The sequence below is a fragment of the Populus alba genome, chromosome 2 (assembly GCF_005239225.2).
Source record: "Populus alba chromosome 2, ASM523922v2, whole genome shotgun sequence".
Taxonomy (NCBI): Eukaryota; Viridiplantae; Streptophyta; class Magnoliopsida; order Malpighiales; family Salicaceae; genus Populus; species Populus alba.
This window is the reverse complement of record NC_133285.1, coordinates 5,570,462-5,597,820: the sequence shown is the minus strand read 5'-3', so window position 1 is coordinate 5,597,820 and position 27,359 is coordinate 5,570,462. Positions and strand designations below refer to the sequence as shown.

The 27,359-nt window shown below is 31.4% G+C and overlaps 2 protein-coding genes across 2 annotated transcripts; both read right to left on the bottom strand.

Moving 5' to 3' along the window:
- Nucleotides 1-2,140: 2,140 nt before the first annotated feature.
- On the bottom strand, nucleotides 2,141-3,520 carry LOC118035759 (WUSCHEL-related homeobox 4). Its single transcript, XM_035041383.2, has 3 exons — nucleotides 3,196-3,520; nucleotides 2,579-2,860; nucleotides 2,141-2,469 (listed from the first exon to the last, which is right to left on the bottom strand). The coding sequence occupies exons 1-3, from the start codon at nucleotides 3,403-3,405 to the stop codon at nucleotides 2,320-2,322; spliced, it is 642 nt and encodes a 213-aa protein (XP_034897274.1). The 5' UTR covers nucleotides 3,406-3,520; the 3' UTR covers nucleotides 2,141-2,319.
- A 21,094-nt stretch (nucleotides 3,521-24,614) lies between these two features.
- On the bottom strand, nucleotides 24,615-26,637 carry LOC118035757 (ethylene-responsive transcription factor RAP2-1). The gene is made up of 2 exons (XM_035041382.2): nucleotides 25,874-26,637; nucleotides 24,615-25,207 (listed from the first exon to the last, which is right to left on the bottom strand). The coding sequence occupies exon 1, from the start codon at nucleotides 26,355-26,357 to the stop codon at nucleotides 25,884-25,886; it is 474 nt and encodes a 157-aa protein (XP_034897273.1). The 5' UTR covers nucleotides 26,358-26,637; the 3' UTR covers nucleotides 24,615-25,207; nucleotides 25,874-25,883.
- Nucleotides 26,638-27,359: the final 722 nt, after the last annotated feature.

The window sequence follows — 27,359 nt, the reverse complement described above, 5'->3', positions numbered from 1 at the left end:
ATCTTGTGGTCGAAACTGTATAGTTTTTTTTTTTTTTTATGCTAGGTGGAATTCATAATTTTCATCTCATGATATTTAATTAAATTTATGTATATGTTAAGTTTAGAGTAAATATTATATGAAAAACAGCCTTCGAAAATTCCTATAAAAATTTGAATGCAATCCAACGATCGGATTATAAGTTATAGTCCTTTTTAATCTATTATTTTAATATGGAGTGATCAGACATCTTCTCGAGCTTAAACTTATTTCACTATCTATAAATACATATGCTAAATCATCCTCGTAATCTGTCTGGGCAGATCCTTATCTAGTTGTGGGAAACTCGCACTTTGCTATCTAAAGTCACCTGTTATTGCAAGCCTAGCTACATCAGATACTATGGAAGATTATCTTGGCATTCCATTGCATATAATGGTTAAAGTATTAGAGGTCATATATGATAATGAACTCAAGTTTAAAGTAAAAGAATATGGTACGAACTACAAGTGGACTTCATAAAAATAAAAAGTATAAGACTAAATATATATTTTTCTTTAGCATGTATACACCATAAATTAAATTTTGAAATTTATAGGTCAAAGATATTTTACTTCGTGAATAGGTTGGTTACAATTTTGTATTTGAAGTATCTATTAATTCAAAGTAATCGAGTTCAATTTCTAACTGTTAACTAGGGGCAAGTTTTTTAGAAGTAGAGGGGATTGACATGAGGCACTTTCTTCATTACTATTGGCATAATAATGTTTGTTTCTATTGTTTACTTAATTGTTAAGACTTTTTACATTTTGAGAAGTTTGAGGGGAGTTTGAGGTGTAATTTAATAAAATAAATATAATTTTTTATACGATAGTTTCATTGGGTTCGAACTTTGACTGAAGATACTAAAGGCCCTTTTTTTATAAAGTTAAAATTTCATAATCATCAAAGACCGTGAGACCTTCAAATAATGGTCAAAAGTTAATATGTGAGATTGTTTTTATTTACATTATTGTATTTAGATTCTTTTTTCTTATTTAGACTAGAAATTTCAATTTAACTATGATTTTACTAGTTAGGATTCATAATGCTACATGAATTCTATTAGCTAGATAAGTTTTAAATATGAATCTTTTTACTATATATAAAAAAAATTTAGATCTAGAACTAATATAAATAAAAATGTATAATTTATCTTTATTTGAAGATTCAAACTATTATTCAGATTTTTATAAAATTTCATAGATTCTCTCTATTCCTTTATGGTACTGGGGTTGTAATTTTAACCTCAATCCTAGGTTTTTTTTATTATCCATGATATATACTGTGTAATTTTGACAATTTGTTTTTATGGATTTTTTCCAATCACCCATAATTTTACTTAAATTAAGGATATTGCACTTGCGATAAATACTCAGAGATGGCATTAACATTTGGTGGAAGATAATACTTATTTTTCGTCTGTCATGCTCTAATTTGGATGAAGTAAAAATTTAGTCAGTATTGTTTTTCTTATAATATATATATCTAGTAGTATTTTTCCATATGCATAAGAGTAACGCTACTTCTTCTTTTTTCTTCCTATCTCATTTCTCTCCGAAATTGAAACTAGAAAAATACCATTTTTTAGCCATTGGAGATCTCCTGATGAGGACCACTTCTATTAAAGAGAAATTAACTACTCTCACTCGTTCACATTTTATATGCAGTAGTGATCATCTTTCCCTCCACATATTTCTGGCATGGTTTGGTTCCCCCCCCAATCAATAATATCTTTTTCACCAAAAAAAGAAGAAGCAATAAGGTTGATGAGGAGCCCCACATAACAGTGAGTTATATTTTTTTTCTTGGGAAAATGCATGTCAATCACTGTCAGCAAAATAAAGATAAAAACTTTCATGACTCCTGATAGTTGATACGCTACTTTATGAAAGTCTTCTAAGTAGTGCAACATATCATTTTCTTTCTCGGTATCGGTGGCAGAAGACACATCTCCTTTCCTATTTGAAAATTGAAACTTAAAAATATGAAGCAGGTAGCAGGCTGGAACTAGGTGCGTGGACTTCAGTGTCCACAGGTTACTCCTTTTAACCTAAAATCTTTTCTCAGCAAAGTTTCCCTAGTCGAAACGATCCACACACATCTACAAGAAGAGACCGAATAAAGAGTGACAAGGAGCTTTGGTTCCAAGTCAGAAAATAGAGTACAAAGAGACAATGCCTTTCTTCTTTCTCGAAACAAAGAAAGAAACTAAAGAAAGAAAAGCACGTCAAGGCAGATCATCACAATGAAATTAACAAAGTTGAATGGGATTTATTTATTTATTTCTTTACAACCCCTTCATCTGCCTTCCGGGTGCAATGGGAAAAGCTCGAGAGTTCTATCTCCCTTCTCTCTACATGACCTGCTGTCCTCTAATTCCAAGCACTCAAACGTCCAGCTCCTACACTTTCTTTTGTACGGACTGTCCTCCTCTCTCTCCACCTCTCCCTGTTCAAAAATAAGAGTATTAAATATAAACTAAGCGCAAAACATTCAAAGCTTCGTTTATCAGCGTGAATAAATTAAGAATTAAGTCTTTATGGCTGCTGAGACATACCCTAGTATCCAAAGATATAATGGTAACGGGAGATGGGGTTCTCGGACTATGGCTTAAACCAAGGCTGTTCCTCTTCTGTTTTTGCCTCTCGCGGGCTTTGTGATTTTGGAACCAGTAAAAAACATTCTTCCCTTCAATCTTGCCGTATCTGCTTAGTTGTGCAGTGATATCTTCTATTTGTTGCCCATTGGGAGTTCTCATTCCTCCCCTATACAACATCTCTAGTATACCTATCTGCTCTTGCGTTGGGTTCCAACGTGTCCCTCCCGGGTGCGTCTCCCCCTATATGCATCCGAATTTTTAATACTTAGGTAAGAAAACCACCGTGCTTGACCTAAAAATGCTTTTCTAGTTATCTTTTCCTCCTCTTTTTTTGACGTTTTTCTTTGAAAATTCATGTGCGGCTACCTAAAAATGCTTTTCTAGTTATCTTTTCTTCTTTCTTTTTTTTGACGTTTTTCTTTGAAAATTCATGCGCGGCTACTATCCATATGTTACGGTACATGTGTAGTGTAATTTAATTCGATGTTTGGAGTAATGAAGATAGCACAGATCAATTCAAGCAGAAGTAATTAAAAAAAGATAGTATTAGCTAGCTAGATAAGAATGATCAGTACCTGAGGGGAATCTTTCTTCTCATCAGAAGAGGCAAGATTTCTAGGGCCACTGTCGGGTCTAATGAAGCTCTTGAGATCGAAAGAGGCAGCACCATGATCTGTGTTGGCCAGCTTGGGAGCGAGAGGGCGTAAACGCTTGAAACCCAGCGTAAGAAAGGGTTCGTGCTCCCAAAATCCACGTGCCAACTGATGCACCTTCATGCTTCCCATGGCGAAGGACTGAATGATAGGGAGTGGTAATTATATAGAGGATGCTAAGGAAAGTGGGATATGAGGTGGTGCTTAGAAGAACCCAAGACCAAATCATTAGGGGAGGTTGACTTATGATTTCCATTTTTAAAAGAAAGAACGAGGCACACACAAATTTAACACAGAGGGAGAGAGACCATGTGTGATCGATCGAGCGTGTGGGTGTGTGAGTAACTGTGTGTATATGCGTGTGGGTTGGCCCGTCTAATCGGGTCGTTTTTTTTCTTGCTTTCATGATAAGGTGTCCCATGTTTTTCGGTGGCCTCTTCGGTTCTCTCTCAAGCTTTTTTTTGTTATTATAGTATAAAGTAGAGAGGGAGAGAATGAAAAAGATTCCTCCAATCCCAAAACTTGAAAATGGAACTTCTTTGCTTTTCAGGATACGGATATTTTTGGTGACTGAGAGAAGCCGGCGAGTGAATGCCGTCGCCTTGAAGTGGTAGAGAATGTTGAAAAAACAAAGCATTTATAATCACAATATATCTATTAATTGAATGTAGCAGCATACCACGTCCAAACCCAATTCCAAATCCAACTCCTCTTCTTCGAGACTAGCTGTAGCTAGCTCCAGTTTCCCACGTAGAATAACCTCTCTAAATTATAAAAACCTCCGAACCCCACCTCTTGTTCCCCTTTTTCTTAATTAATTCTATGGCAGTATCTTATCGTGTCTTATTACACTAACTATATAATGTATTATCTCATAAACCACTGATTAGTTGATGATAAGTACGTATTATAACATTGGGGTGAATAATAATTCTGATTCTGTGCGTTATAATTAGTAGTTGAGTGAAACTAGAGCATCGCAGAAGGATCTCACTGACTGCAATCACGGCCATCATGCACTTTGGACTGTCAATAAGTGATTCTGCGTAGCACGTGTGATTTGGTAAATGAATTGGGAGACATTAACAGCAGACGTGCTTGATTAATCTGGATTATCATCAATCACTATTAAAAAAAAAAAAAAACATTTGCCAAATGGTAAATTTATGTTCTTAATTATTATATATACATGATTGCCCTTGTGGCTGTAACTTTCTCTAGTGGTTTAGTAATTAAGGGTGCCAATGTGGACAGACCAGAGTTCATTGACTATTTATAGGAATCTCGACCGAGCTGGGCATGCATGTTTTTCCTCTAATGGACAAGGTTACGTTCTTGGAAGCAATTGCACTTCAAATACATGTCCTAAACGCATTAAATTTGTTTCCAGTAATTGTGTGGAGAGACCTCGTGTCTTGACTTGGTTGGTGAGTCGTCCATTATTAATTTTCACAGATTTTGTGGGGGATATTACTGTGAAATAAAAATATATTAAAATATATTTTTTATATTAACAAATTAAAAACATAAAAAAACCTTAAAAAATCAATTTAATATTTTTTAATAAAAATATAATTTAAAAAGTATTTTAAACAAGCATGTTTAAAATGAGGGATAAAGCCATTTTTCAAGTGAAAAATACTAATTTAATATTTTTTTTACATAAAACAAATTTTAAAAAGCATGTTAAATTAATAAACTGTTAAAAACATTTGGAGTACATTTGATTAGTTAATGTAGCAAAAATTCTTCAGGCTATAACTCTAGTGTAACTTTCATGCATCTAGCTGGCTATATTATCTACAATATTTTTACCTATGGACAAAATTCTCTATATTTTGTTTTTTCCGGTAAACAAAGGCTTCTAAGATAAAGATTTGGCGACCGAGTTGATGTTGGCGACCGAGTTGATGTGAACCTCTCTCTCTCGATCACATATTTGCAATGCAGTACAATAAGATCCTTCACTAACAATTTTTTTGGCCTGACATATGGATTTGGGTTGCTGAACAACTCATCCTAAACTCTTGACGGGTTTATACACAGACGACATGCAGACCTTTGGCTTTCCTCCTAACATTTAAGCTTATCTGCTCTTGCTTTCCTTGCACAATTTAAAGAACCGACAACTTGGATTTCTTTTCTTTCCTTTCTTTTTATCATCAACAACTTGGATCTTCGTATAGCAACCAATTCTTGTATTATATAAAACAAGAAAAGTAGTGAAAGAGATTTTATTTAACTTAAAAAGGTTAAAAACACCCTAATTACATCATATTGAAACAAAAGATACAGTCTTAGTAAAAAAAAGTTCGATCGCTCCATCAAATTATATAAATAATTAGTAACTTAACTGTGAGTGAAATTTCTTCTTAAGAATTCCCGAGAAAATATAAAGTAACGTGATCAATTTAGTATGGCTGATAACAATGACCTTTAAATTGTTTTCTCAAGAGATCATTTCATGCCAAACGTCTATATTCTCAAGCTCTAACATTACAATCCTAAAATTATAAAGAAACTTTGATATATTTTAAAAAGTTAATAATTTTAACTTAAAAAATAACACACCAACTATAGTAACAAAAACCAGCCCAGCTTATATAGAAAAAAACAAAACTAACCAAAAAATTAATTAAAATAAAAAACAACATTAAAATTCAAAACCAACATCTCTTAGACCTAATGTGAAGACTTTTCTAATCTTGGTTGGTTATAACAAGATGATCTTCTATAAACCTAGACCAATAGAACCTTCTAGAAAAATTTAAGTATGGTTCGATGGTTAAACTAAACAATATTGTAATTTTTATTAAACATGTTGTTTGATGTATCTAAATTTATTTTTAAGTTTTGTCTTATCTAACTGGTTAATAAATGCATTAACCAGAAATTCTATGTTATTACCAAAATTCTTATAATATTCATATAAATTATTTAAACTATAAAATCTAATGATCTCTCTCTGACTAATAAAGCTCTGACTAACAAAGCTGCTCTTTATTTAAAACATCAACAACTCTATTATCATCTTAGCTTTATATTTAATTCAGATTAAAAACTATTATAAATAAATTACCCATTTTATTTGCATATAATTACTGATTCATTTCACATCAATCTAGTATCACTTCACTTTTCATTATAGAATTACTCGAGTCTTTTGTATTGGAACAATAAACTTCAAATTCTTACACTATAAATATCACATTCTATCTCAATCAGTTCATCAAAATTTGAAAGTACTAAATCTGGAAAATTCGAACACTTAATTATATGGCAATCGGTCAAAGCCACTTCAATTTTGTTGTTTATTTAAACTAGAAAACCCATCTAATTTTTCATTAAAACTTAAACATGAAATTATGCTTCCCTTCGATCTCAATTGTCCCCACTATAATTGATATGTGTTAACAGAATTAGATTTTAAAAAAATGTTTTGTTTTTTGTTCAATAACTAATTACACGCTATACTTTACTACTTAAACCAGATAGCAATTAATCTCTATGTTTAGCATCCACGACCTCTACAATATGCTTGCTGCTATTCAAAAGAGAACAACATGTAAAGGTTAAAAAAGTTATAACATGAATGCCTCATGGGTGATTCTTTTGGGAATTACCTCTTCGAAGTTGCATTGTGAAGCAAAAAGTTGCAAAGTGAGAAGCCATCATAGCTAGTAACTCTAGAAAGAGGAAGCTCACTTCCAAAAGCGATCTCTTTGAGGTTAAATTTTATTGGCCAGGTGTCATTCTAGCTCGACGACAATACGTGGGGTAATGATATCAAATGTTGACATATAATTAACCTATGAGCTTGATTCCAAGTTTTTGGCCTAACGTACAATATCCCGTAACTTGATCAAACCAGCACCACCACCACCTTCTATCACGACAACATAAAATATTTACCTCTCAAATCCCAGTCTAGTTAGCGACAGGGCCGGGGTCATGCCCTCGGACCCGACCTCAGCTGTTTTGCAATTACATGACTAATTATTAACAGCTGTTTATAGAACAATAGCATTTGAAGAGTGGAAAGGGGGGCAGAAGCTTTGAGACCTCTCTCATTCTCTTGAATTGACAGTGATGATTAATTATTAACACATGGGTAAGCTGTTTCTACTGTAAAATTAGTGGGTGCTTGCTTGTAATTAGTTGGCACCTCTGTGCAATACCTAGCTATAAGCAAATTAAGGGTCTTTGATTAAAGACATAAACCTTCTTGATCATGTGAGCTCACTCAATCACTGGTTTATATGTTTGTGTTATATATACCGTGGGGGCTAAAATAATTTTAAATGTAAAAAAATGTATTAGAGGAATTTTTTTGTATTGTTATAATTAAATCTAAAAATATAATTGCTTAAATTTTTTAATCAAGATAAATTTTCTTATTAATATGTCTCTTATTTATTTTAGCAAACACATGATTTTTAATTGGAATTATTATTTCCGTTTAATAAATATTTTTTTATTGTTAAAATAAGCCGACAAAATATATCAAAATAACATGTCCATATTTTATGTTACTAAAAGCTAAAAATATCGTAAATATAATAAAATTATATTCAAATTTATTTAGAATTTGTAAGAATAAAAAAATGGTTTCGATCGAATTTCCATGAATAATGTTATGTTAGCTTTATTATTTTCACATCAGAAAAAATATTAAAATTAAACTAAAAACTTATAATATTATTTAATATTCATGTACAAACTAAAAAGTAAGGGAATTTAGTAAAAGATATTTAAGAATAACAAAAAAAAAACCAAAGAAAAAAAAAAACATATTAGGCTTGACCCAACAATAGTAAACCCAGGTTCGTGTGGGCCAGAGTCACTCTCTTTTTCTTTTTTCTTTTTTGTCTTACAAAAAAAACCCACAAGTAACATGTTGTGAAAATATTGTCATCCTAATCTCTTTTACCACAGCCTCTTTGTTAGAAATGTGGAAATGTGGACTCCCACTCTAGCTACGGTGTGATATTGATATTCAAATAATTACAAAATATATTAATAGTTCACTATTTATATAAATAATAAAATATCATAAAGAATCCCAAATTTTTTTAGCTATGCAGGTTAATTGGATGGCTATAAAACATAAATAATACGTTATTTTTTTCTTACAAACAACAAAATTAGATTAAATGAGGCTGGATGCACACATCAAGACTAAATCAATATAGCATTATCCGTAGAGAAATTAACCCATAAAGCGATCACATCGATGAGAATTGCTAGCTGTTCTTTCGTTTCTCGAATACTAGCTAGAAAATATAATGATTAGTTCCTGCATTGATTCAACAAATGCAAATTTAATTCAGGGCTTAGAGCTTTCCCTACGTCGAATCAATACCTCTCAACAAACAAAGTGAGGGGGAATTAATCTTCCAGCATGTAATACACAATTATTGAAATTTGATCGAAGGTTCACGTCACCGGAGGAACACCCGTTGCCGGAGCATTTTCGTGGAAGAAGCCAAGATAGGATTTTGTTGTGATGTGTGATTGTGGTCAAAGATGGAGAGGGGGGTTGCGAAGTCGAGTTGCATGATAGAAGTGGATCCCAGACAGTGGAAGAAGCGGTGGGAATGCATCATTGCGGAAGACAATGTCATCATTTGCACGTGTTCGTGGACCCCACTAGACTCCACGATAAAAGTATATCATGCTATTGCACGAGCTACACAAACAATGCTACAAACCGTAGCTTTGGACCGCTAAAATCTCAGTTGCAGTTTATAGAACAGTCCCCTCTGCCTGACTCTGGCCCTCTCGACAGAGAAACGGAAGTCTCTCTCCAAACGACCGATCAATCGGTTGTCTGGTGAAGAAAGAATCAAGCAACTCCAACTGTACTAGTTATGTTCTGTTTATTTCCAATACACGCAACCACACAAAATTACAATATAGCCCCAGATAAATGTCTGATTTACATGCCAGCATAAACTACACTCTCTTTCAATATATCTACACCGTGTTAAAATTAATTAATTGTAATCAGAATAGTTTTTAGCACATCAACAAGTTTTGCTCAAAGAATCAGTGTAACAAGTGTTAATTAAATGCTCTACTAAATGCTCTGCTGGTGTTACTAGGAGCAAGAGAATGGATTTTAATAGTATTGCACATTGTCTTTTTTTATTGCTCCTTTAATTTTTTTTCTAGTCCCAGTATTTTTTTTAAATATAATTTAATCATTTTATATTAAATTGATTTCAAGTTCGATCTATGCATATATTTTAATTAACTTAATATGAGGTTCTCATGATATAAAAAATAACATCTTGATATTGAGTTAATGCTTGATTTTATAAAATAAATTCGATTTTATTTGATTTAAAACAATTAAAACTTTAGGGACTAAATTTGAAATTGAAACAAATATTTGACCTCTTTTTCTTTCTTTCTTTTTTCACTATACTTAAGGCATGTTTTAAGTATTTTGATCCCCAAAGTTTTTATTTTTTTTCAATTTGATCCCTATTTCTTAAGGTTTTTGCCTTTTGATATAAAAATTTTATTTTGTTGATGTTTTAGTTCATGAGTTTGATATAAAAAAGAGAGTGCAAAAAGCTATGAAAGAGAAAAAAAAGTGGTTGGTTGACTACATTCCAATAACAAAAAAAATTATTCTTGATGTTGGTGGTTCTGTCTATCATTATGTTATTTTAAACCTTTATCTTAATGGAAAAAATATATCGAGACTCGGTAATATTTTTTGAATTGAGTTGGTTTTTTATTTTTTGTACAATGAAAGGTTGATTTGAGGTTATAAATAGTGATGGCAATCCATGAGTCGAATTTCTTATTATTAATACCCTATCCATTATTTATCAGTTAAAAAAAGATATCCATAAATTATCTATCAGATTTCAGGTATTTCCAATAGTTGTTCATTACCTATTATTATTTATTAATAAAACAAAATAGTTAGTATGTATATATGTTAAATGATAAAAATAATAAATATTATTCATATGTGTGTGTTTTATGCCAAAATGAAGATACGTATATATCATATTGTATTAAAAGAAAATATAAATATTCCACAAATATATTTATATAATATAAATATATATTTCAAGTTAGGTTCATATGGATTTCGGGTCGAGTTTGACAATATTTACACCCTGCTTATTATTCACCAGGTCAAAAAATAATCACTCATTCAGATTGGGTCAAGCTTAAATCCGTTGGATTCAGATTAAATTTCCATCCCTAGTTATAAGCAAGTTTTTATAAGTTTTTCTAGGTGTTTTTAATTGGAATGTTTTTTTTTTTTGTAAAAGGGTTAAAGATCACCTTTCCAACAACATCGATCATACAACTAGACAATACATCATATGCTTTGTATTTTTTAAAGAAAAAAATGGGTTCGCACATTTTTTTGAGTTTCTAGTATAGTTTGTAGATCATGAGTAATCTTTTACTTCGTATTAATTTATTGCATTCTTGGTCTAAAGTTGATCATGATCATTTGCCATATCTCTCAAAAGTCTAGTTCCTTACTCTTTTATATCAGCATATACATGTTCATCCAACAAAATGATACTAAATTGTGGAACTATAATGAAATTTGGAATAAAAGAAATCAAAATCATGAAAGTATGCAGTAAAGAAATAAAGAAAGGTTGAACTATCAACCTTTGTAAAAATGGAGAAAGACTCGTCAATTCTAATGTCGATAATTTCCCGAAACATCCTTCAATGTCGATTTTTGCCTTCTTCTATAGTAATTAATTATGAATTATGGACTCTTTTAATCAATTTTTTTCTTTGTGAAATATATGTTTAATTTAATGTTTATTTTTTTCTCTGATCAAAGTCAGATATATTCATAAAATATATAGATCAAATTTAAACATAAAATAATCATATCAAAATTTTTAAAAATTATATAATTAATATTGATTTTATTTTATTTTAAATGAAAACTTGAGTTAATGAATTAAAACAGATTTTGTTAGAGAAAACACAGCGATGCTTGGTCCCGTTGATTAGCATATGCATAATAGTCAAGCACATAATACCATCTTTATTGTTAGTAAATCACTAGCCGTGGACCGCCGGGAAATTTTTTTTTTTTGTGTAAAAAAAAATGATATTTAGATAGGGCAAACATATTTTAAAAAAGAAAAAAAATTTGCTATTCAAGTCATAGATCTGACTGAATCAAATGATAAAAAAGATAATAATAGCAAATAGATCAAATTAAAAAAAAATAATGATAATCGGCAAAAATATTTTTTTTGTAAAAGGGGACAAATAGTGCAGCTCAATTCTCAGTCATTAAATATGAACATAAAAAAATAACAAAAAAATCATTCGAAGTCAACCAAATTATGATAAACTTATAACTTGAAAAATTAGGGGCGAGCCAACCTAGGATAACCCATCGAACCCACGATTTAAGTCATGAGATCATGATAACTCAGTAAAAAAAAATATATAAAAAATCACAAAGCTAAAAAGAAAATAAGCTTTGAAAAAAAAACAATGTCAACATTATGTTAACTTTTTAAAATCGTAAACCAAAAGCTTTATATCTGAAAAAACCATGAAGTTCAATTTCTAACCAATTAAATATTGAATGATTAATTTGAAAAAGAATTTCAATTACATAAAAGGATAAAAAAAAACAAAAAATATTGTGAATGAAAATAATTTGGATCAAAATTGAAACATAAAATAAATTTTATTTTTTATTAAATTGTGAAATTGAAATGAAAAATTCATTGAAAAAAAGGAAAAAAATAAAAAGAATGATAATCAAAATTGAAATAAAAAAAAATAAAATTTTGATTGAAATGTGAAATTAAAAAGAATAACCATTTTAACAAAAGATAAAAAAAAAAATCAAAAGAATGAAAATCAAATTGAACAAAATAACATATCATAAATTGAGATTGAATGATGTAATTGAAAAAAAAAATCAAAAAGATTTTAAAAAAAAAACTAAAATTAAAAATTAAAAAAATAAAGACTTAAAGTTGACATTCTTATTCAGAGAATAATTCTGAAATTTTCCATAGGTTGTGTGATTTTCAAGGAGGGAAGAAAGAAAAGTTGAAGGGGAAGAAAAAAAGCCACTAGTGTTGCTTCGCCAACCCAACACTACCACGTGCTACCCCTAAAAGGAAGAGAAAAACAAGACGCTTAAACAATGAAATCTGATTTTTGGCTACTGGGAGTCATCACACGCGCTCTTTGAAGACCAACTTTCAAATACCTTTAACTTGCTAGTACGTTTGTTGCATACGTTAGTCACTTTCATTTTTTTTTTAATATATTACGTATTTATTTAAGATCAAATTATTCCTTACCCAACTTGATTATTACCCAAATAAACCGTGAGAAAAGATTAAAGTGCCCCTGAACTCTATCTTTATAAATTTTGCATTCAAGGTAGTTTAGTCCTTTCATTATGCTCCTAAAATTAAAGAAAGAAAAAAGAAAAACAACTTATCCCTAAACAATCCGAGCCTTGTTCAAGTTATTTGTTTGGGATAGAAAAATCCATTTTTTTTATAATTATAGTAAACAGTGCTCAAGGATCTACGTAAACAATATTTTTCCTAGCTGTATTAGTTTTTGTTAATTGTAAAGTGGATGGCATCATTATGGTCTGAGGGGGGCAAATTACTAACAAATACTTGATATTATATATTATATAAACGATGTACCAAAGGTCGAACTTGTTCACAGGAATAACTAAAATTATGAAAGAATATAAAGCATAAAAGATTACTTACTTAACAATCATTAATAAACATATAAATTACTACCAGTGGCGAAGCCACAATTATATAAAGATTAAAATTGCCCCTTAATCCCCATTGTGGCTCCGCCACTTGATCATGTTTAAACGAGATACACATAAAAAAAAATAAAGAATATTAGAAGTACATTTGAATATATATTTTTCCTAGCTGTATTAGTTTTTATGTTTTCAAATCATTTTAATGCTTAAAAATAATTTTTTTTTTTTAAAAAAAATTATTTTAATATATTTCAAAATAAAAAATATTTTAAAAAATAATTACAATTACACTCTCAAACCCACCACCCTCCATCAATATAAACAAGTGTCAAGCCTCAGATAGCTACTTGAGCCAAGATCAAAGCTTCAAGAAAGAAGGTGTCACTTGTTAACTCGAGAAGGCTGGCTCCTCTACTCAAACACTTACACATATTTTATTTTATTTTTGGTTATAGATGTGTTATGAATTTTGTATGCGGCCATGTGGGTTACCTATGGTCGCTAAGCAGAGATTTTCCCATTAATATCTAAGAACTATCCAATAATCCCCCCTACACCCTCTCAAGTCTCAACATGCGCAGCCATTGTTGGAAATTTTAACAAGATATTTCAGTAGTTTGAATATTGTAGAAATCTCAAAATACACAAAATTTCAACGTATTTTTAAATGAAAATAGCATCTGGAGCTGTACATAGCGTTTGTCATTTTTATTTTTATCAGAGCTCATATAAACCAATACTGCTCGATTAATTGATCGCCGAGTATAACTAATCTACTGTAATTAGTTTGACGTCAAATGACCAGCTAAATATGCACTTGCTTTTAAATTGTACGTTTTAAAAAAACTATTTTTTTCTAAAATTAAAAGAAAATCGTACCGTTTGAGTGGTTTTTCATATCCCCCCCCCCCTTGATCCTCTCTCAGATCCCACAATCGTGCCGTTAGAAGAACCATGCACGAATGACAGTGAGAAATGGTAGCAGTGCTCGGACGTTCATAGAAGGGGTGGGTTCGTTCGTGGGCAAACATGTCGGTAGGAGAAAAGTCGTGATGACGTGGGGCACCAAATAGCATCACAGGTTAATCACAAATTAAAGAGGCTAGATAGAGAAAGGAAGGGTGTCATCTTCACCCACTTTATATTGTTAATCACTTTACATTTCTATACTCTAGTTTTCGTTTTGCTCGGAAACCTTTTTAGCTTGAAGATTGATAGAAAGGGATTGTTGAGGCTCTATCGTTACTGCCCCCCCTTTAATGTTAGTGTAGATGGTGCCAAATAAAGTGAAAGCGGGACGTCATCATTGTTTGGATTGAAATATATTCCCCAACTAGATCTAGATGGGCATCTTTACATATACTTAGCTCATGACTTTATAGTTGTACAGTGTAGTTCTCTTTGCTTTTCCCTTCTCCTTTCCCTTTCTTTTTTCTCGAGAAAGAGAGCGAGGCAAGAAAAACAAAAGAGGGGAAAGATGAGGTACATGATCGCATGGTGAGAAAATTGTCATGTCGTGTGTGGGAAAGTGGGTGCAAAGGTTGAGGGAAAGGGGTTTTGTCTTGAGAGTAAATGGATGACAGACCAAGCACAATTCATTGAATTGATGGCACTCAAAGATCCTCACTGTTCAAACTTTTTTTCTCCTTTCCTTTAGTCCTCCATGGATGTACAGTCTTTCTTTACCTTTTTATCTATCCTACGTTTTTCTTTTTTTTTTAAAAAAAAACCTCTTTCTGGTGCACAGACTCAAAAGAGTTAAATTTTGACTCTCCTCTTACAAAGTCCAAACGTCCCTTTCCCATGTTGTCTTTTTATTAGATTCATACCCTCTATGAATTGTCTGGAAATCAAACTCCAATAACACAAAGCCCACTTCGATATGCTGTTTGCATCTCAAATGAATCAGGATTGAGAATTTTTTAGGTCTGCGTTTTCAGTTTCCCGCCAAAGGACATAGAGCAAATTAAAGGCAGCGAACCCAGCTTTTGGTGGTCACCGATAGCTTGTTTATTTTTATATTTTAAAAGTATTTTTTATTTAAAATTAATTATTTTTAGTATTTTTGATATATTAGAGTTAAAAATATTTTTTTAAAAAAATATATTATTTTAATATATATTTAAATTAAAAATACTTTAAAAATTAATATTTTATTGCATCTACAAACACTCGAAATATGCATTTCCATCACAGTATCAGACCGTACAAATGGTGGCTCTTTTTTCCAATGCTGAAGAAAAAAACAACGTTAACTGTAGGTAGCTAGAGGCCATAAACATGAGCAGAGGAGCAATTTTCCATATATGTCCAAAATGTTTTCAACAAGTAATGATGACAAATAAAGCAGGAGCACCCACGAAGCTCTTAAAGGCGAAGAATGAGATGTGATTTATAGTGTTTTGATTATCTTCATCGATCGGTGGAAATTGAAGTGAAAAGATAAATGAATTAACTGGCGTATGATCATCATCTCTTTGAAAGATAATTACAATAGATTAAAAAATCTGGCTAAATACCATATTGGTAGATTCAGAATCTTTAACTAATGCCAGTTGGCAAGAAAAAAAAAAAAGCGAGTCGTTTCTTTAAATAAAAATGTACCCATAGTTTTATAAGACACGGCGGGTCTAAATCCTAAATTTCAGATTTTAACGAGTTATTTAGATAATTTTTTTTTTTAAAATTCAAAATAATATTATTTTAATAAAAAAAAATTTAATAAATTACAATTCAGGTCTTGCCAATCAACCTGGTTGTGAGATATTGGGATTTTTTTTTTTTATTTTTTTTTTTTTTCAACTCTAATTTTAGCCTTAAATCAATTGAGTTTCAAATTAACCCAACAATTCAGACCAGATTTCAAAACTACAGTGTACCAACAAAATTTACATATTTTAGAAACTGATTGTGTTCAGTTCAAATATTATTAGTATGAATACTTTACATAAAATAATTGAATTCCAGGACTTTTTTGTCTAGAAAAGAAATTTCTGTAGGATTAGGATTGTTGCTTGTATTTTTTTTCATTAAAGCTAAGATTTATCTTTATAAATACGTGCTTAGAATCTAGTTTTTTTTATAATGAGAATCAAATATATTTGAGATTTGAGTTTGAAGATTTTCCAAAACTATATTAATTTTGATTTTAAAGTAAAATTTACTATTTTCACTTTGAATATAAATATAGCTGAACTATATAAAATTACTGTGCTGTTTCATTTTCATTCGCTGTGACATTTATATCCGTGCGCAGATCATTAACATGATTATACTTGCAATTATCAACCATGTCACTACGCCTATCTAAAAGCTACCTACCTATCTTCGGAGTAACATCCCTAAAATCTTACACTAATTTCTAAGTAGAAATATATATAAAAGAGCAAAAACATAATTAATTACACAATATAAGATATATGATTTATGTGGTTCAGCAATTTAGATTTACTCTAAAAATAAGAAAATTAAAAAAAATTATTATGAAAAAATAAAATAATACAAGATGTCACATAAAATTATCTTTTCATCCATGATACTAAAATAATCCAAAACTTACCTTTTCTTTCAGCTTTCCAACCACTAAAATATAAAGAATGCCAACATTCATGAATAAATCTTAGTCTTGAAATATAACAATTTTAAGTTTTTATATATAAATTAAGTACATGAGCATTTATTTTTTAATTTAAACCAATAATTTAATGTAAACTCAACACATATTAACTAGCACGGGTCATGTTTGATAAATAAATAAGATGAAAATAACAGGAGCTGGAAAAAAATGGAAAAAAAAAACTACTGTACTCATATTATATTAATGCTATTAGTTTAGATCGTATTAAAAATAAATATAAATTTCAAGTAATTGGTTTAGCAATTTGCTAGGAAATGAATAACTTTTTAATATCAAAAAGAAAATTTCATTTGTTTTAAACTAAGGATTATATAGCTTTTGGGATAAATTTTAAAATGAAATCATAAACCATCCTGAAATCCTTAAAATCATTTGATGGATCAATATATTTTGTTGTTGTTTTTGTTTTTATTTTGGTTTCTCATTTTGGAGGAGCTTAGGACCAAGTAAAAAATCAACATCCTCGGGTTTGATCTAGCGTGAAGCCTAATCATGTATGATTCTAGTGATTTGTCAAACCAAACCTCCTAGGCCTGGCCAAAGCATTGAGCTCAACTTATGTATGGGTCTGGTGATCTACCAGTTCCTATTCTCATGGGCTTAGCCAACCACTAAGCCTGGCACAAATAGGGCTGGCGATCTGCCAAACCCTAGTGCTCCTAACTTAGTTAAGAGCTTGGTTGGGCCCAATCATGCATATATTTGATGATCTGCCAGACCCAGCTCTTATGGGTTTAGCCAAGCATTGATCTTAGGCACAAATATGGTTGGCAATCTGCCAAACCTAATGCTCCTCGCTTGGGCAAGAGCTTGGTTGAGCCCAATCATGTATGGATCTGGTGATCTATTAAATCCAGCCAAGCATTGAGTCCAGTCATGTATGGGTATGCCAATCTCCTAGACTTGACTCTCCTAGGCTCAACCAAGCGTTGAGCCCTGCCATGAATGGGCATAGCGATCTGCTAGATCTAGTTCTCCTAGGTTTGATCAAATGTTGAACCCAAGTATATATGAGTTTGACAATCTACTAGACTCAGCTTTTCTAAGCTCGGCCAAGCATTGAGCCCAATTACAAATGGGTTTGGCAATATATTAAACCCAACTCTCATGAGCTCGGCCAAATGCTAAGTTGAATCATGCATGGGTCTAGACCTTTAGTGATCTGTCAGACCCAGCTTTTCTAGGCTCAATTGAGCACCGAGCCCAGATATGTAGAGATAATTTTCATTTGATCAAGTCAGAGATTTTTTTTAAAAAATTGGGTTATCCAATTTTTATTTTTTTATTTTAAAACAGAATTTTTTTTTGGTAAATAGTGGCCCATCCAAAATGATATTTTTAAGTTAAAATGTTAATCTCTTAATTGCTTTATGTGAGCAAAGTAAATGTTTGTTTGGCTACATGATTAGATTGTGTTTTTATCTAAAACAAAAAAGTTAATTTTTTTATATATATATTTTGAGATTATTTTAATATGCTTGTATAAAAAATAAATTTTAAAAATTAAAAAAAAATATTTTTTAAAAAAACCACGACCAACAAATTATACCTAAGAGTGTCACTAGCAGCTGTCAACGTGACCAGTATTCCCCAAATATAATTTCTACGATCCGAATGATTTCTCTCGTACATATTCTTTGTAGAAAACACCAGAATCGATTAGGTGAAGTTCAGCAGGAGTGCAGGACTGTCAATTCCATTTCTAGTCGTCTCCACTGTTTTCCGTCCACGTTGATGGCAGCCCAACCCATAAATGCTATGCTGGCCTCACCGAAAGAAACACGTCCTTCCAAAGAGATGTATCATGACTTAATTATCTTTTATTCAAGCAACTTCAATAATTTTGATGTAAAATAAATCAACCCTCCAATAAGACGTTTTGCTTGCAAATTAAAATTCCTAAAAGCAGCATTCAAGCTTAAGCAAGCCAGCGAGAATTGTCTTTTCAAATCTGAAAACATCATCGATGTGTTCTTTCAATTATATGGGCCATCAAAAAAACAAGATCTAGACTTCTCTGTTTTTTTTTGAAGGAATCTTCATTCATTTTACAAAAGTATTTACTGTAATCTTCAATTGTAAAAGTAGAAGAGTACAAAGTTATTATAAAAATAATTATTACAATTTACGAAAATAATGTTTGGTGGAACGTATTAAATGGGCCTTGCTAGAACATTAGAGGATCCCACCAACTAGATGTAAGAGATAGGGAGCTGAGAAACACCACACTCTGTTTTTAACCTTTTTAAAGTTAAATTTCAAATTCCTTAATAATTAATGCTCCCCACGGACACACACACACTTGCATCAAACAAGATTAGCAATTACCTTTGTAAGACTCAACCTTAATAATCAACTCCCTGTCATGCATATTTCGAGGAGAAAAGTAGTTTATTTATGCTATCTTGCTGGCAGGAGCATTCACCATGAATCATGCTCGACAGGTTGTTTCAGCATCTCACTGAATTGAAAAGCTGAGCGCTAGAATGCCTTGGAAGGTGACCAAAAAAGTAGTGTCAATTTCTAGCGTGGAACGACAGGGAGAGCAGGCCACTCTTTCCAAGTTGCAACATGTGCACGGCATAAATGATTGTAACTTCTTTTATTCTTTCATTCATCACTCATCGATATTAATTTCAGTTCTTCGCGCGATTTCTTTTTGCAAAATAAAAGGGCGTGGCGGGTCGGTATATAGCTACTATCAACAAGCCTGCACGGGACAAGAACACATGGCTACATGGTCGCCCGAACCAATGCACTATATATATAAAAAAACTAGGACGCGAGGTGAAATCTTCTCACAATTTACTATAGATTCAAGCAATAATTTTTTTTTTATTTTTTTATTTTGATTCTCAATTTTTTTTTCTTCATTGGATCTTCTATTACCAAATTAAAGGTTAATTACTTCTAATTTATTAAGCAAGGGCAATTGACGCATTTCCAATCATTTTTGTTTATCAAAAATTTATTTTTAATTCAAAGCTTTTTTAAAAAAATCCTTTTGGTTTAATATAAGAAAATGAAAGTCATTAGACTCTAATGATAGATAAAGAAAATATTCTTTTAACATCGATTTTAACTACCAAAATGATCGGTATTAGTGTTAACGAAATCTATTCAATTAAAGGACTTTTAATGGGGTGTTTTTTCACCTTCAAATTTCATGACTTTTCAGAGATCTTTTGATCATTGGAATTTAGATTCAACATGTGATGCGTCATCTATTTTATTTTTTTCTAGAAACGTTTGGGCAAACAACCATCAATAATAATAATAATAATAATAATAATAATAATAATGATGATGATGATGCATTTGAGGTCTTGACCTAGTGGTGGAAGGGGCTTGTTCCCTTCTTCTGCACCAGGGTTCAAACCTCACTGTGCACGCCTGTCACCCTCGCGGATGCCTTACATGCTTACTGGGTTTTGCAGGATGTTCAGTAAATCGTGGATTAGTCATGATGCACGCAAAGCTGACCTTGACACCCATGTAAATCAAAAAATAATAATAATAATAATAATGACTCAAGAGTGAGTTTGTGTTTGAGCTAGCAGACCCATGTGCCTAGATGTTTTGTTTATTAAATTCTTGATATGTTGGGCAAGAAAACATGATTCTTTTTTTAACTTTTAAAAATTACATGAAACTAATGGTGATATAAACAATTTTGTTTTAACTTTTAATTATGCTTTTAAGTAAATTATAAAACTTATATTTAGGAGTTCTTATAATAAACATGTATATACATGTACACACACGTCATCCAGATCCAACAAAAATGAAAACTTGTGATATAAACAATTTAGTTTTAACTTTTAATTATGCTTTTAAGTAAATTATAAAAAAATTATAAAACTTATATTTAGGAGTTCTTATAATAAACATATGCATGGCACACACACACACACGTCATCCAGAGTCCAACAAAAATGATTACTCAAGAGTAAAGACGAAAGATTTTATTTAATTATGAATTATGAAAATTTCAAAACCTGATTTAATAAATCTCAGTGTAAAGACGAGATATTTTATTTGGCACACATGGCGTGTGATTTACACGAAGCAAAAAAATAATAATCTTAGTGGCGCTATCGATTGTGATAATGATGTATGTACACTAGCCAGCGGAGAAGTTTGTGGTTTGGATATAAATATGAGATGGGGTTTTTTTTTTTTTAAATAAAATAAATTAAAATTTGGAACGTATATCTGACTTGAATTTGGTACCATTTCTTAATTTGATTTAATCATGGACTGACATCAATTAAAAAGACCTGATTCTGAGAGAAGGCAATCTTAATTATGCAATCATGATATAATGATGTATGGTTTCAAAATATCATTGTAAACTCTTTAGTCTTCATTCCTTGAGGCTCAGGATGCCTATGAAGTTTATTATTATTATTATTAGGAATCACTCAACTGTTTTTTAGCTCACTTTGGGAAGAATATTTATAATCTATCAAATTACATAAATAAAGTAAAAGAACTGGATTATGATATGGAGCTAAACAGTGAAGCTTCTTCTTCTTATTAATTTTTTTTTTTTTGTTAAATTCAGTCCCTAGCTCCCTAGCCTAATTGAATGAAATTATGATCAACATATAAATTAGAAGTCCCTAGGACTAAAATGTAAGACACAAAGATAATATAGATCTGGTCCCAAACTTTCATAATTTTTATTTTGATAATAAAATTCATTTTGTCATTTTCAATCTCTTGATGAGAGAGAAACTTGCTAGAAAATGATAGTAGAGAGAGAGAGAAATATTTGGTTATTATGATTTCTAATGATCAAAATGGTCAAATATGATGTCAAAATGTACCCTTCCATAAAAAGAATTTAATGGTATTGAAGTGAGTTTATTGAGGTTTGTATTGGGTGTTTCTAAGATGTTTTCAAGTAAAACATTAGTTGAAAACACGTAATTAGAGTTTTTAATATTCAGCTTGGACCAAGATCTAGGTTTTAAGTTTTGACAGATCATCCAAGTTAATTTTAATTTTTTTTAATTAAAATGACGTCGTTTTAGTTTTTTTTTTTTAAAATCAATAAATTATAACCGAGTTTTTTATCGTGTCACCGGGTCATCTCAAGTTTTAACTATCCTTATTTTTTAAAAAAACTTGGTTCTGGTTTCAATCATAAATCGCTAGATTGACTAACGATCAAATTAACTAGCCGAATTTTAAAACTATAATTGTAATATGCCACAACAAATGATAGGTTGTATACCTCCACAGACATCATGTCACCTGCTTTATTAAAAAAAAAAGTGTCGGCGACATGTTATTCGCCTCCTTAATAAGAAATAATTAAGCAAAGTCAGGATTGAGGACCGGCCTCTTGGCCCTCTCGTGCATGGCCTGACCCTTTTCTAACTTCTTTTTCTTTTCTTTTCCTTTTCTTTCCTTCCTTTCCTTTTCTTATTTGTTTTGTCACTTGAAAGAATAATTACTATAATGATTAACATACTGTTTATTTTTGATATAGTTCTTTAATAATACTATTTTAATATTTTTTAGCTTGATCCAATTACCTTTAAAGTAAATAAAAAACACCCCCAAGAATATAACAATAATGACCAGCATGAATAATAGTTCACATGGATCAATATCAATGCATGTGCTTCTTCTCAATTCTTAACATATTCAAAACCTGGACACCGCACTCGACTCATATAAAAAAATTAACTATGCACTATCCAGTTAATTGATCTTGAATCTATGTATGAACCTCCCAACTATAATCCATTTGTTGGTCTAGAATGGAAACCCAACTATCTTTCTATCAATATATAATTTAATTTATCTACATCAATTATAATAATCCATAATTTTCCCTCCCTCTTCAATAAACTACTTATAAATCCCTCAATAAATATTGGATTAAGGCATCATATAAAAAATGCTCTAAAACCATCACATAAACAATGTAGGGTGCTAAGTGTGGAGACCTTTGTTAAATATTTGGACTTGATAACTTCAACTTTAATGTTTACTTATTAATCCAACCCTCAGAGGAATATCAGCCATTAAACACTCTTGATTCCTCAATCCCTAAACTCTTATTAATCACTTTAAGATGCAAACAAAAACTCACTAAAAAGATAAGAAATAATAGAAACTCATCTTAGAATTGATTAAAAACAAATATTTTGATCCTTTCTTTGAACTCCCTCTTCTTTTCTCCTTAGCTCGCTCAAAGTTTTGAATATCTAGCAGATAAAAGAGCCGTGAATTACTATCAGGGGTTTTTATTCTTTTAAATATTATGCATTTACACAACTATCCTTATTTTAAAAGTACTTAATTGTAAAATCCAATAATAAGTTTGCTTTTGTTCTTGACCCAGGGAGTTGTAATCCAAAAGGAAAACGTACGTCATTTCCATGGAAATCTGACACAGAGACACATAACTGCAAATGGAACCTTTAGTTACGATCAAGTGTTTTTTTCCCTTGAGATTCATAAATGAATTATAACTTCGAATAAAAAAAGAAGAAGTCGTTTTGTATCTTTAAATTAATAAAAATGCTAAATCAAAGATAGAAAACGCTGGTTTAAATTAACTAAGATAGGTTTTTTCGCTAATACACTTGTAGTTATCGATCTTTCCTCTTTATTTTAGAAATCTTATGTTAAAATCTTAAAGAGAAAAGAAGAGAAGAAAGGTTTATTTCCCTTCGTTAGAGGCATGCAGATATAATTTACAATATTAATTAGCAGACAAATGATATATATATATATATATATATATATATATATATATATATATATATATTCTTGAAAATCGACAATGATTGTGAGTATTCCTATATATCTATATATCTTTATGGGAATCAATTTTGTATGTGAGAACGGATCTTTTGGAAATATTATTTCACTGTTTTTCTTTCGAAAATAATTTAAGCATATATTTTTTTATAAATCTAAACAAAACTTTTTATATGCACTAGTCATCAGCTAACTTGATTTATCAGGTACTCAATACAAGTTGTTAGTCACTTTAACTTATTAAATATCCAGTACAAGCTACTTAACTATAAAAAATAAATCAGATTCCTATAATCATGAAATTAATCAATTATTGAGTATATAAACTTTACTTCCACGCTACATAAAATGATCCTCAGACACTTCACAGGCAAGGCTTCGTGCATTAACATTTGACAACAGCTAGATCTAAATACATATATAGTCAAAGCAATAATAAACAAACTGAAAACCCACTCACCGCCCACATTTCATCACCCTTCAACTTCCTGCAACAACCTTTCGTAAGCTTTCCACCATCCCATGACGGTGACCACCTCCTGATCAAGGACCGCTTGCTCTCTCTCTCTCTCTCTCTCTCTCTCTCTCTGTCTCTCTCTCACACACACACACACACACTATTAGCCAATGGTGTTTCATTGTGTTTTGTGGTGTCCACATGCACTTCAAAAATGCCATTTCTTGATGCCCAACTCTGCCTTATTTCCTTACCTATTTTCTTTGTTTGGCAACTTCAAATTTTACTAGCTATATCACTTCTAAGAGAAATAAAAGGTAGGCCATTGCTGTTTATTTATATTATCCCCATCTACCATGGTTATTCTTCTTCCTCTCCTCATCATCATAAGTCTAGCTTAATTATCATCATAAATCCAGCTTAACATTATTATATACAACCGTACAAACATCACAATATACTAGTGATTAAGTTGCTGAAAATCCACCAAAGATTGTAACCTTCCAAGGTCGTTATATATAGTTTGGAAGGTATAGAAGGCTTGATTTGGATAACTGTAATACCTATAACGTAAATTAATCTCTTGGAAGAGTTGAGGACTCGTCGATGCCTAAATCAATTTAGATAGTAAATAAAAGCCATGTGATGCTGTGTGTGTGTTTAGTTGTATAAAATATTTAGGTTTGAGAAAGAAGAACAAGAAGAATTTTGTTTTATTTTCCCTGCTCTTAGCAGAAGATGTCTTACCTTGAGGTACTTCAAGGCTACCATATGCATGTTTCAATGCAAGGATATGATGATCAATGTTCTTGTCATCTATCATTTTGAACTATTTGGGGGTCAAAGACCAGTGACAACAGGCCACTATAAAAGTTGGTCTAATTCTTACAAGTACGATATTGTCTATATGAAGATATGTCTGCTAGCTCACGTTGCCAAGATAATCACTGTTCATACCTTAAGTTGCAACTGTCTGTCACCGACCTTCGTTTCAAATTGATGTGAAAAATGCCCCTTTTCAATAGGCTTCCGATTGAAAAACTGTATATTTGTGTCCTTCTCATGGGCTTCCTCGCCCCATCTGCTTGTGGTAACCAAGATTCGGGTCTTTATCGGCGAGTCTTCAGCTTGTGGTAACCAAGATTCGGTTTTGTTTCAGCGCCCATGATTTTTCTTTTTTACGCGTCGCTAAAGAAGCGTGCCCTCGTTCCAGTCCGAAGTTTGATTGTCCAGGGATCCCAGTAAACCTCCTATCCGGAGATGAACCCTATGACATCTCGAGATCAATCTGATAATAGAAGCTTTGAGCTTGTTACGCCATCAAAACTAGTCAGAGCTTCAATCGATATATGACACTCATAGAAGATAGTAGTAGGGAAAGAAGAAGAAGAAGAAAACCTAGATGGATACGGGTTAATCTTTGATATATGAGCGTTACAATTCATCACGGTTTTAGATACAGATCTTTTACGGATCTAATTTTAAGCATTAGAACATGAACTGCTTCCCGGGATATAACCCCTGGCCCATCAACTACTAAAAAGACAAACTAAACACAGAATCGAACTTGTTGACGAACCAACCAAACTAAAAATAACTATTCATCAACCGTTTAGCCCACTTTAATTTTAATTTGTTACAACTTACCAGTGTTTGATGGTTCATCGTCGCTGGAACTCATTTGTGAGAATTAAGAAATATTTTCACTCTTTCATCAAACATAATCCTTCTGATTCTATTCTGCTCAATTAACACACGCTCGATACTATTACTAATTCACTACTACTTCTGCCAGAAAGTTTCTCAGGCTGAAAGTGCATATACGCTTGTCTAACCAGAAAAAAGATCTTAATAGACATTAAACACCCCTCCCCCACCCAAGAAAAGAAAAGAAAAGAAAAGAAAAAACCACAAACAATTAATTAATTATAACTGCTAATTAATTAACGTTGACCTTCTTTTGATCACTCTTCATCAGAATTCTCTGGGTACTCGTTCAAATCAGGTTTCTCTGAAAGTAACAGTCGATTTGGTGGCGAGTTGTCTCCCGGTGATGCATGGAGAGCTGTTTGTAAGGCATCCACTTTAGCCCCGACTTCAGTGGCTTTCTTGCGTATAGAAGCAGCAGAAACATCACACAACCCATCTTCTTGGTGTATCAAATCAGGGAAATTAAGCCTGACAGAAGGCCCTCGGAGATAGAAAACGGCTGTGTCGTATGCACGAGCTGCAGCAATTGGTGTTGAGTAGGACCCAAGCCAAATCCTAGACCTCTTGTTTGGCTCTCTAATTTCAGCTACCCACTTACCCCACTTCCTCATCCTTATCCCTCTGTATGGCTTCTCCTGGTTTTGTTGCCTACCATGCTTACGCTTCCCTATGCTTGTTGTTGGAGTTGAACTTGAAGCACTTGGTGATGCATAACACTCTCCTTCCATGTTTTATTTTAACAACTAAAAGTTGTATTCACTAAGTTAAAAGGTTTGGTGTCTAGAAGAGAAAAACAAGAACCCAGAAAGAATCTGGTTTCAATACTAAAAATACATAGACGGTTGCTTCATGGTATTGTCTAAATGTAATTAGATATGGAGAGGTTAGGCTAGAGTTTCCTGCTTGGCTGCTAGTCTGTCTTCTGGGAGCGGCCGCCACGTTGATCTTCCTTTTAGATAAACCCAAATTTGGCCGACATACCCCATCACCTCCATCTCCCCGTATTTCCTGATTAATTTCTATATATATATAAAAGTACTATTGAGTTTTTTAGTTAATTTATTTTTGCGGTTAGGCTTGGAAGATATAGTATAATATATATTTGTTTTTTTTAATAAAGTAAAATATCTAAAATTTAAGAATAATTATAGATAGGCTAGATGTCTTTATATAGCTTTTTTGTATTTATCAATAAAGGTTGTGTACATGACTTATTATATTTATTAATATCATTTTAGATATTTAATCAGATAAAAAAAATATCAACTGTCATCATAAAAAAATTATGAAGTACAACAGGAATGCATTTCAAAATATATAATGGCTTCTCTACATTATCAACTTTCTGTACTATATATATATATATATATGTTGTTGATAAATATATTTCTTTATTTGTGTTCAATCTTATCGCATATATTAATTTGATAATGTTGTTACAGTAATATCTATTCAAAGTATCTTTGTACTATAAACAACTACGCAATATTATATATCAAGTAAGTATTATTCAATATTTTTATTTAATTATATATAATAAAAATAAATATTTACAAGAAAGCTATTGAATAACATTATTTTTTGTCATTTTTTAATATTTTTATTTTGAGAATAAAATTTATTTTTTTATTAGCATCATGTCTTATTGAATAAAAAATAAAAGCAATAAGAAAAATTACATGCACAACAAATCTAATTATTTGAATTAAAAAGAAAAAAAATATATTTTT